Source organism: Scomber japonicus, chromosome 17 (assembly GCF_027409825.1).
Source record: "Scomber japonicus isolate fScoJap1 chromosome 17, fScoJap1.pri, whole genome shotgun sequence".
In the NCBI taxonomy this organism is placed as follows: domain Eukaryota; kingdom Metazoa; phylum Chordata; class Actinopteri; order Scombriformes; family Scombridae; genus Scomber; species Scomber japonicus.
In genome coordinates, this window is record NC_070594.1 from 21,563,648 (window position 1) to 21,576,350 (window position 12,703).

Below are 12,703 nucleotides of genomic sequence, written 5' to 3' on the forward strand. Positions count from 1 at the left end.
GATAAAGAAAACAGATCTTAGTTTCATGGCATTACACACTAGTTAGACTCAGCAGATATGGAATATAATAAGAATGTTTGTTTCACTAGATGCTACTAAATTCTGAAACACTGCACCTTTAAATGAGAAGACTGTCACCACTTTAGCCTGCAGCTAGTAAAATATTAGAAACAGGGACAAGGCTAGCCCAGCTCTGGCACGTTTTTTGGAAGATTTTTAAAAAATGGAGTTACAGTAAGTTCATTAGTGAGCTTTCGAGATGCTAGTAGGTGGATTTTGTTCTTGTTTCCAGTTCCTGTGGTAAGCTAGGCTAACTGGCTGCTGGTTGTAGCTTAATATTTACCATACACATGTGTAGTATCAATGTTTTTTTTATTAAACTCACAATAAGAAAAACTAAAAGCATATTTCCCATGATGTCAAACTATCCCTTTAAGTCTAACCTCTTTATGTCTCGCTTAATATGCAGAAATCCCCTCAGATAGCCTTAATTTATTGACGTATTAAAGCCAGAGCATGCCAGCCATCCTTTACATTTGTGCAATTATTATTCCATAATCTGGTAATATTCTAGATATTATGGCGCTGTTATATAATGGAGCTCAGTATCGGGTGCCGTCTGTTGTCCCAGAGAGGGGAGGACTGGCAGGACAGTACACATGGCCTGGGCCAGTCTTCAAAAACACTACTGTGGTGGCCTGTGCAGAACAACCACTTATTACTGGGATAGAGCCATGTGAAAGAATACATTTTGTACAATTTAGTGATCTACAACTACGGAATCTTAAAACAGGACTTTTCGTTTTTGAAAAAAAATACTATGCCACCGCATATTACACGGCCGAATAAAAATATTATGATGTGAGCAAGATGTTTTGGCAGAGTGCCTGGTGCTACCTTCTGTCACAGCCTGCTCACTGACCCACAGACCAGCGAGGTCTTTAACAAAACACAACTGACATTTCAGTACAGTATTCAAGAGACTCGAAGGGCGGCTGTGGCTCAGGAGATAGAGGAGGTCATCCACTAAATCGGAAGATCAGCGGTTCATTCCCGGACTCCGCAGTCCACGTGCCTTGGGCAAGACACTGAACCCTAAAGTGTGTGAGACTGATTAGATCATCCTGATGAGCAGGTTGGCCCCTTGCATTAGTAGCCCCTGCTACCAGCATATGAATGTGTGTGTGAATGGGTGAAATGTGGGTTGTAGTGTAAAAGTGGTTTGAGTGGGCGAGGACTAGAAAAGGCGCTATATATGTGCAGTCCATTTACCGTCTTCAGAGGAGAATGACAAGTCTGGGTCATAATAAGCACAAAGATTATTGGCTTGCTCCGTTCTTGTTAACATGACGACACCATCACGACTGGAAATTCTCAGTCACAAACAAACAGTAAGTTATTAGAAGTGTGGAGCATGGTTCACCCAAAACACATACACCCCCACGCACCATTATCCTCTTGTTAGGTCAATACTTTCACATGCTCAAACATCACATGTACAGCTGCTCTCACATGGTCATATAAGCACTTAAACACATGCAATGTTGCCTGCATGAACACACTCACATAGCCTACCTATTACACTTCTACTTTTAGCATGAATTCCCTTCAGCCTTTATGCGTCTGTGTTTGTGTGTGTGTGTGAGTGGTTGAAAGAGGCTAAGTTGGTGGACCAGAAGGTTCAATAACCTAAAGGGGACGCCGCTGCGAAACGTATGCATTCATTGCGCTCAGGAGAAATAGGTAAACAACTCCCTCAGGGTGAGGTATGGATCCACAATGAAAAGGCACAACACAACTCTACCTTGCTGCTTTTAAACCGGGTGAAATGTGCTTTCTAGTCTTGGTGTTAATTAAAAATAGTACTCTATGCTAGCCAAAAGCAGAACAGAGCGGAAATGTATAAATAACAAAAAGGCAGCAAATCTGAAGCAGGACAGCATGTGAATGAATAAATACAGAAAGAGGTCAGGCGTGTTTGAACTGCACAGCGCGGAAAGTGCTCTGTGCAGGTGCTCGTGCCTGCGCTCCCCTCTCCCTCTCTCGCTCTCCCTCTCTCTCCATTGTTCCACCACTGGCATGCGAGCGAGAAGCAAAGCGAGGTCAGTTTCCATTATGCACAGCAGCATAATCCCCGCTTGTGTAATTCCCTTTTAAAAAGCCTCCTTCTGGTGTTTCCCTGGAGTTGACGAACCTGCATTCCAACATGGACTGGCTGCTACTCACTGGCAGCTTCGCCCTCGTGTCACCGCCAAGTTTCTTGCCTGTTCCCCTCGAATAAAACTCTGTATCGCCCATGCCCTTGTTTGCCTAAAAAGAAAAAAATCCTGCTTTTGAACTCACTAATCACTGACAAACATTTACACCAACACACTGCAGCACCTGCAGGCCAGAGTTAACCACAGTTCCTCCTCACCCACACCATATCTCATACCCCCTGTCCATAGAGCAAACTAGTGCCATACCTAAAAACTCAATCAAATCGTGTGAGATTAATTCATAGGCTTACTTGCTTTGCTGTTCACTTCAACTTTTCACATTGCCCTCGACTTCTACAAGGCCAATTATTGCACTCAAATGGAATTTTTCAATATATGGTATTAGCAGCATCTTTATTAAAGACAAATTATTCCTCCCACAGAATATTAGCCACGGTGCTATGCCCACTCTCCAATTGCGTATGCTCTGCTCTTATTCTTTGTAATATTCCGTGTCCCCAAGTAAACCTCATGTCTTCCTCATGAGGTCACACAGCCTGGAACTGCACATAAAACATTTTAATTATGAAATAAATCAGTCATTTGTTTTTGGCTTCAGAGTTACTGCAGCTTCAAATGTAGGTGAAAAATGTCATAGGATTGCTACAGGGGGAAACACATCAAGGGGTGGCATGACTCAAGGTCTGCATGTGACTCTTAAAAAAAAAAAAAAAAGATATTTAAAAGAGTCCATCAGCCCCTTGCAGACCGATTTAATTCTTTGTAGATTACAAGCATGCACTGTATTCAAGCAGGAGCTCACCAAACAGTCTGAACAGCATCTTGTATTTTAAAAAAAGGACTTATTACTGAATGGCAGTAATGGAAGAACTATTCAGATCCTTTACTTAAGTAAAAGTACCAATGCAGCAATGTAAATACTCCATTTTAAAGTAAAAGTACATATTATAAGTACATACATATTAACAGCAAAATGTAGTATAATTATTGCATTATTAATACTGAAGCATTAGTGTGTAAGCAGTATGTTACTGTTGTAGCTGCTGGAGGTGGAGCTAATTTGAATTACTTTATATACAGTTAGATTTATCTGGTTGACCCTGTTGGAAGGGCCCGACCCCTAGGTTGAGAACCACTGGACTAAACTAGCTGAGGGGTGGTGAGATGATTTAATGGGAGAGGAAAGAAGATTTTTTGTCTTTAGTTTTTGATTAAATATTGGATCATTTTAACTTTTCTTGAAATGCAACCATGTGAGAGGTTTTGGAGGGATACAATCACTGACAGGTGGGAACTGTTAACAACTCAGACATCTGAAATGTGACCCTGACATAACCACTGCTTTTTGTAAGATGTAAAAGACAAAAAACTTTGTCAAATAAATGTAGTCGATTACAAAATGCAATATTTCCCTCTGAAATTTAGATTGTAAGTATAAAGTAATATCAAATGGAAATAAGCAAATATAAGTACCTCAATAAGTACCTTAAGCACAGCACTTGAGTAAATGTACTCCGCTGCTTTCCACCACTGCAGAATGACCAATAAAAGAAGCACTTATGATGAATGTCTTAGCCTTATTGAAAGCCTAGTCTCAGGACAAGCAAAACAATATTAGCACCCCATGAACCCAGAAAGACTCCCTCACCGATCAAAGAAATAAATAATGATGAAGAAGAAGAGGAGGGCCCAAAACCGGCTGAGTGTAATCTATGCAGCCCACAAACAGCAGTCTAATTAAAATCGGAGCTTCAGATGTTGCACACACACACACACACACACACACACACTCAGCATAAAAACCGAAAGCCTCCAATAATAATTCTCATCTAATCCACAGCCAGTGCTTTTCCCCTGGAGAGAAGCAGACCAGTGCTATAACTGGTCCACTGCTGGATCATCAGCTCGAGACAAACAACTGCACAGAGAATCTGAAACACACAGATATGAGCCTCACAGAGTATAGCATCAGTTCTGTTTGACAGAATAGGTCCCACGCTGTGAACAAACCTTCAGATCTAACAAAGTCAATAAATAGTTAACAAGTTTGTCATCCAATAAAAGATTTTGGATTCTTTCAGAGACCAGTATGATTTATACTCCCCTTGTCTCTGATGGGATTTTGTTTCAATATCACAAATTTCCCCCAGACAAGTGCAACATGAACGAGTTAATTGCAGTCATTCAACGCGTAGCTCTTCTCAACCGTCCTCGCATAAAAAGACTAGTTTCACCCACTGTTAGGAAAGAATGCAACTTAATTGTTCACGAGGGCTGAAAATTGTTGGCACTGATTAAAAGAGCTGCAGTTGCTTGATCAGGCCTCTCTGTTTATGTTAGAGACCTATGTTAGCTCACGGTCATGTACACCGCAAAAATATTGGCACTATAATGACTCATTTTATTCATCTTTTTTTCCGACTTGTTTTCTTGAGACTTTTCTAACATTAAGTGTTAATTTCTTGATACTTGTGCACTGATTTATTCCCTCTTGTTTAAAATACTTAGACTCATTTCTACTTAAACTTCCTTAACTGTGATTGACTGACGGATTGATTTTTTGGCCACTTGGAGGACAAGAAGCTGTAAACACCACACTAACCTATAAAACTATTAAGTTAATACAGTAACTTTTCCAACTGTGTGTTACTGTAACACATCCAACAGATACAGAGCAATATTAACATTTATTTGGAATTGTGTTTTTGTCCACCTGGTAAATATAATACCAATACTTTTACTTTTAGCTCTGTTTTTGGTTGCTAAAGGCTGGAGGGAAATATCTGTCAGCCAGTGACCAGCTTTTTCAGTCTGTTGTACGGTGCTGGACAGCAGCATACAGTGAGCTTTACTGCTCTTTTTGCTGAACAAAACCAAAACAAGGAGCTCAAAGATGCTAAACACACTCTGTAGAGCTGAGGGGAATTGCGGAGTGGGGTGATAATTGTCTGTGGCTTTGTCACTAGTCACGAGTGATACATGCATAGTCATGTGTGAAAACGCTAATTATAGCCACAGGAACAAACACATTAAATGGCTCAATGACTTGATGAAATGCTGGTTTTGTAGTGCAATATATTACAAACACAATACTGAAGTATGGATAAATTAGTCATGCACCACACAATCAGAACCACTCATACTGGTCAGAAAAGAGCAACCAGCTAACCTGCCCACACTGAGCGTCTATGACAGGCTTATTCACAAGACCAAGACTCAACAACAGTCATATGATCAGCTCACACTGACAAGGCAGAACAGTGGTGGGATAAGAGGAAGTAGGACCGGAGCCGATGAGAAATGCGTGGAATGTAAGTACAGTCTGGTGCCTCCGGTGCAGAAGACATTTAAAAAGGGGAAAAAAAGGGTAATCCTTCAGGATTAGGAGGAAAACTTCCAGCACATAATCTTGTCATTTGGCGCTCATTTCAATAGGACCCCGCTGTGACTCTGAAAAAAAGTTCACATTCAAATGGTCAGAATACTGAATACTGCAACGTCAGGGGAGCAAAAACAGTATTTGTTTTGGTTTTTTGTTATATATAAAATAGCTGGTTTCAGCACCACTGAGTTCACTAATCCCTGAGGGATTCTGCCCGCTGTGACCAGTAATGAAGTAATAGCCAGTTAGTACCCACAGTGCTTCCACAGCCAAGGGTAAAATTTAACACTTCAAATTACCTCCAAATTGTCTGTGCCCTGGTGTCATCCTCTCTATGCTAGTAAAATACAAACTGTAAAACAAACCCCAAAATTGAGTTGCACCCTATTTAGTGAGAGGATTCTTCATGGAGCTTAAAAATCCTTCTTTTGACAGGTCTCTTCCATCTACATTCACTCTTTGTGACTTGACCGCTTATGTGAGATTTAGGAGGTTTTTGTTAGGTAATCCCCAAATTCTGTAAACACCCAATTTCACATTACAAGAGCTACATACATTCCTCACAAAACGGCCAAAATGGGACTAAACCTTTAACCTCAGCAGCATTACTGCCACGCTTCTCCTGTAAACAAAACAGTCACACTGAGCCAATTCAAATGAAATGGAAATGACAAACAAATTGCACTCCCTGTCATTGCTGCCACTACTTGTGCAATGTTTCCATCAATAATATCATGGAAAACTTTCATGTTTTCCGTGGCCTGATGCGAATGTCAGCAGTGTCAGTGGAAGTGTCAGCATACAGAACAGTATAACTAATTATAGAGAATGCTGCTTCCTTTAAGTGTACCAAAGATTCTGTAACATAATCAATACCTGACCCCTCTAATAGCCCTTTCAGTGCTTATTGCAGCACGAGTGATCTAAACTGAGTCAGAACAATATATACCCGATGAGGAGGAGAATTACGACAGCGTATAAAACACAAAAGAAGTCTAAGTATCGGATCCTCCAACCAATTTATTGATATTTTTCTATTTCCTGAACACTACATTCTGCAGAGTTCACTTATCGATAGATGGATATTCAAAAAGGTTCATATTAGTCACGCCCTATGCATTAATTGTTCAATTCTAAGCTACGGCATCAATGTCTTACACATTTTAACATTTGAAAAGAACTTTCATGGCTTAAATGGTATAAAAAATGTGCTCTTGGCTTGATTTGATCTTGCTTTTTTGACTCAGTGAGGAATCTTGATTACATCCAAGGCAGGAAATTGCTCATCTAGAAGTATTAATTGATTTCTTTTGGGGCCCTTTGGGAACAGCAGATCCAGCTGTACACACACAATATTTTCATAATAGGTTGCTATGACAAATGTGTTAGAAAACAAATTGCACATTTACACATTAGCATTCATTTGGAGTTCTGTTTCAGGTCAAATGATGAATGTAACAGCAGTGAGAGTGAATCAAAGCAGTAGATATTAAAATACTGTGTAGGGCTGAGCATTTGTCACTACAAGCACCTCTTTCACACATTTAATTCATTATTAATATATTTTTTAAAACTGATTAGTGAAGCTTTCATTTCATGGAACAGCGTACCTGGCTCTGAACAGTTCTTCTGCTCCGTCTCATTGTCCAGTGTTGAAGCCATTAGCCGTCTTCCCCAGTGTTCAACACTTGGATGGCCCTCCACTATCATTCCATGGCCTGTAAACAGAACACAAAAAAACAGCGTTCAACAGCTTATCATGCATTTACATACACACAGTATCTAAACGTGTAGCCAAATGTGCAAGTCTACAGCTCACAACATATTTGGGGTTAACATTAAAAGATATCTAGGACAAAGTTGTTGTTGTTTTGTTTGTTTTAGTTTCCTCGAGTGACTCCATTTTGCACACTTAAAACTGCAAAAGAACACACAGAGTAGTTTTCATCCATCATCAAGATCATTAATCCAAACAAGGTTGCTTTTCCTAATCCCTTAAAAAGTTTAGATATGCCATTTTCATCAGACGGCGGCAATAACACATCAAAATGCAGCTGCTGTGCCATTTATGTTTTTTGGGGTGAGAGTGGGAGGAGGAGCGCAGAAGTTTCATTTTTCATTAAACTGCTCTTAAGCCTCTTTAATGAGGACATAAAAGACTGCAATCCCAAATCTATTATGTAAAAACACGCCAACGAGCCGAGCAACATTTTAAAACTTCTAATTTTCATAAAACGTCGCCATGCAGACACAATTTGGAGTCGACAAAGCAGCAACTTGCTGCAGGAAGATAATATAATATTGCAATTTCAACAATTATGAGCCGATTGCTAGGGAATACTCTGAGGAGAGGTGGTCTGTGTTTAATTCATGTGCAAGTTGCTCTTTAAAAACAGACTAAATCTGTCTGGATTTTAGCAGCAGGTTACACAATGGCTGTGGCAGACAGCCTATTTAGCAGCACACTCACATGAGTGTGTGTAAATGTCTCAGACCATGTGAATGTCTCCACAGGGTAATTTCCCCTTCTATCAGGAGGTAATAGTTTAAACAACAAATTGTAGAACATTGACCTAAATTGCCATATCTACATGTTGTATAGACCTTCCTGTAACATGTTGCACTGTATAATGGAATTTGTCAAAGACTGCAATACAATATAATACAATATAATACAATACAATACAATACACTACACAGTTGAAAGATGCTAAAAAGCTGGTCTGGTGATAAACATCAACTTCTACATTGCACATGAACATCTGATCAATGTTTTGAGATAACAATATTGATTAGTGCTTGTGAACTTTAAAAGGGATGATTTTCCAAAAAAAGAATTCAGTATTGGTCGGGCTACAGAAGATACTGTGTGAAAAATAAAGATCAATCTTTGTGGATTTCAAAGTGCATTTCCACATGAGGATTACATTTTTATTTTTTGGGCACTCACTTTTCTTTTTTTAACGTACTGACACAGAAATGTCTTCATTAGACACCTTTCAATCCAGTTTAAAGTTAGACAGCCTGAAGATCAGCAGGCACTGGACAAACAGATTGTACACAAGGCGACTGCAGCTGCTTCCCACAGCTCTCCAACCCAAAAGAGCAAACCCTTCGGTCATCGCTCAAATCTGCTCCTCCTCACTGACCAGGGCAGCCTTTCCCAAAAACATCTTAAAAAGCTAACATCTTTGTCAGATTCTAAGTCTATGGACTAAGATCAATACTCTCAAAGATGGTTTTGGGAAACAGGGCTCAAAAGGAGAATGTCAGGACCAGTGTACAAACATGTGGACAGTTTGTGACAAATAATGTTTTTTTTTAATGACTTATCACACCTCACAATAAAATCATTATATGTAGGATTCACACTGTGAAGTCTTACATTTACAACAGCTTTGTGACAAAGTGGAACATTTTAATTATAAAGGAAAATTGTGCATTGCTCTTCATCTAAATGCAATTTCTCTGGGTAGTTATGTGTGGAATCACTTGACCACAACAACAAAAACAAACAATTATTATGTTTCCTAGAGAGATAGACAAGGCAGGACGTATGTGTGCGTGTGTATGTGTGCAAGCTATTCAGTGTACAGCACTCTCCCTGCCCAGCTTCTGAAAAGAAAAAAGAATGAAGATGTAATTCTGTCAGTCCTTCTAGGCAGACTGGGGGTAAAATAAGGCTATAGTCTCTTGCGGGTATGATGTTTCTGGCTAATGCTACTGTACTTTTGCTGTGGATATGGGTCATACTAAAGGTTAAGGTTTTATTTATTTTAACATCTGGGAAAAGATTGACTGAAAATAAGCAATTGGTTAGTTTAGGTCCTATAAAAAACAACATTTGATTCAAATTTCCTCAGGGTCAAGAGATCAACTCATCTTTAGAGTCTGATAAGGTGCAAACACAAGGTTTAAAATGACAGCTTTAGCATTAAGTTCTGCCTTCAAGTTGCTTTATAGACTGGCACATTTGCCACAATATGTGTATACACAAAGCCCACCTGAATTTCTGACAAATACAGTATAAAAAGATTATATTAAAAACAGACAAAAGCTTCACGGCTATTGGAGCAAAAAAAATAAAAAACGACAAAATGAGGTAAAATGGGATTTTGAAAAAGCAAGAGTGTGCACATCCAAAACACTGTAATGGGAAACAGTGGGAGCAAGAGTGGGCGACAATAGCAATGTGATAATGTCATCTCCCAGCTCTGTTCAATCAACTCAGGAAGGAGATGGACCAAGGACAGCCATCCATCAATCTCCCTCTGCTATATGGGCATGCTCTCTTATATGAGAATTCGCCTCCTGCCGCCAAAACATCTCAAGCACAGCATACTCCCACTTCAGCCATCACCGTCAGCCCGCTGCACCCTCCTGTCAGAGCCCTGCCTCTCAAAAAGCACCTGTTCTACCATGCAGAGCTCCATCACACATACACACACACGCAGCGGGATCAGCATGCACGACAGCATGTTGTGCCCCACCCCTCTTTATGGAGATGTAACCCTGGAGTAGTACATCAAATCCCATCCATCTGGACCATTCAGCACATCGACACCCCCCCCACTACTATCAATCAAAATGGGTGGCAAGCACAGGGCACAGGTTTTACTGTGACATGACAAATGCTTGTTGTGATGGCTGAAAGATGAGCGGGGCCACAACTATTCAATTAGACAGATCTGATTATGGTGAGCTTTGGGTCTCATCGGTTCAGGGGGGGATTTCTGCTTTCTCTCACGTTAAAAAAAAAAAAAAAGAACACAACACTTCTCATGCATGTCACCTTGAGAATCCCACCACCACCAAGGCTGCTGCTGATGGTCAACCACAACTGGAATGCATGAGAACTGCCTTCTGTCACATACCCCTACATGACAATCATTGCGAGGGTCAGAAAAACTTGATTAAAATGAAAGAAGGAAAGCCATTAGTAACCAGTGAGGGGGGCAAAGTGGGAGGAGGGGGGGGGCATACTTTGTCTCCCAGAGCCTGCCTTTGGAGATAAGAGATTTGCACTCGCCTGTATGATATCATTCCAGAATAATCTTTTAAGCCTCTTGTTGTTTTTAATGTAATTAATAAAACTCCCGATATATCCGATCTACAGTCAGGCAGTTGTGGCAAATTTACAGCCGCTTTCAGCCCTGGGACCCTGGGGCCTAAGTGGTTGCAGATGGACACATCCCACAAAAGGTCTGGAGGGTGAGCTTAGGGTTGGGTGGACTTTGAGGGAGGCACACATGCAAAATAATAAAGATGGTTTAAACGCAGCAGAGTGCATTTCCTGCAGTGTGGGCTCAACTAAACAATGCAACATTCATGTCGGAACAAGGGTATGGTTTTAATGTCCCCTGTCTATTAACAGTTCTCTCCTTGGAGTGTGTTTCGGCTAGTTAACCTCTGATCCCAACGGTGTGTCAGATACCATTTTTCACCCGCAAAAATGTCAAGGTTGGTCGTTAGATTACATAACCTTATGTGAGGTGTGGGGGATGCTCTGCGTGTCAGTGTTGGCACGGGCCTGAGGTAGGAGTTTTGACGTGTGCATAAGGGAGCATGCTGCTTGGAGTGTGTGTGTGTGGGTGTGTGTGTGTGTGTGTGTGCCTGCATGCATGGGGCATGGGGCATCATACGCATCACGCATGATCAGTCATCTGAATCGTTTGTTCAGCGCACACCAGCTATGAATATTGCAACATACAGCAGAGCAAGAGCATCTCTGTGTTTACACCCCCCCCCCCTCCTCTTTTAAAACGAGCATCGGTGGCCTCTGCGTAAAAATCGGCATCCCTTGATCGTCATGCGGAACCTGGAGTGATGATGCTCGAGAGTGATTGAGGTGATCCACTGTGTGCGTGTGTGTATGTGTGCGCGCGCAATGATGTGTGAAGCTCCGGGGCACACACAAGATGATGCCAGTAACCACGATCCTGAGCTTCATCGTAGTGTGACCGACGATGCGCCTGGCGCCAAAAAAAGCCCAATTTGGTATCAAAAAAAGGGGGGGGGGGCAGAAAAAAAGAGGCGAGATGCAAACAAGCCACAACCACCAAACAGCGTTGTGGGGTTCGGTTACGATTATTATGTGCGTGTGAAGAATGAGGTGTGCGTGTGCCGTGATTATGAGCATGCCTCTCAAATTAAAAAACGTGCCACTGCCACGGCGCGCACACTGCGGCATATACGAACAAACAGGCGCACACACATACTCCAATATTGGGGGGGAAAAAGCAAAAAAACGGCGATCTGACAGTAACATGTGCAGCTGAGTTTTGCGTTGAGTGTGATGGGCCATAAACACCAAACGCATCCGTGTCTTTTTACTGCATTTTATCGCACACTACATATTTCACCTACGTGGAAGAAAACCACAACCAAAGGCATCACATACGTGTTTTGGCTAAGATGGGAATAATGTGTTCTGGTGCCATGCCCTTGACATTACAGCCCATTTGTTTAGGTAATCGATGGGAGATAGCTCTATGATTATATCTAATTGATGTGCATGTGAGACTAACATTGTAGGTGCATGATTACACTGCAGATTTCTGAGCCGTTTCGCTCCATCCTCGGCTCTATATGCCCCCGCGTATCTCACCAAGACTCTTCCTCCCCCCCACTCACCTGTCTTGGTCAACAGCGCCGACATGCTCCACGCCACGAAGAGGACACTGCAGATAAAGCACACCTGTACGAAAAGCATCTCCCTCCTCTTGCGAACTTTAAATATCTTTGCAATTATTGTCTTTTTTGACACGCTCGCTGTGTCGTCCCGCTCCATGCTTCACAGCTCGGCCGGCGGCCACTTTTTTTTTGCGTCCTTGAAAAGCCGAAAAAACTGCCGCCCCTCTTTACACGGAACAGAGCCGGGATGTGGTCCTCATTTCAAGCCGTCCAGGGCGCAGATGGAGAGTAGTGAGGCGGATAGTTTTTTTCCCCTTCTCTCTCTCTCTCTCTCTCGCTCTCTCTCTCTTTCCTTCTCGCCTCCGCCGATGAGAAGATGCCTTTCAACTGCTGGGACTGGTAGACTGGGCAATGACACGGCGGTCAAATTCCGATATAGGTCTCCAAAATCAATTCAGCAATGCTCCAG

At 41.6% G+C, this 12,703-nt stretch overlaps 1 protein-coding gene across 1 annotated transcript in view; it reads right to left on the reverse strand.

The window, feature by feature from the left end:
- slc24a4b (solute carrier family 24 member 4b) overlaps positions 1 to 12,391 on the reverse strand; it is a 30,356-nt gene extending 17,965 nt beyond the window's left edge. Inside the window, exons 1-2 of the mRNA XM_053336846.1 lie at positions 12,235 to 12,391; positions 7,212 to 7,319 (exon numbers count right to left, since the gene is read on the reverse strand). Coding sequence (XP_053192821.1) covers positions 7,212 to 7,319; positions 12,235 to 12,391 — 265 coding nt within the window. The remainder of the gene's footprint in view (positions 1 to 7,211; positions 7,320 to 12,234) is intronic.
- Positions 12,392 to 12,703: the final 312 nt, after the last annotated feature.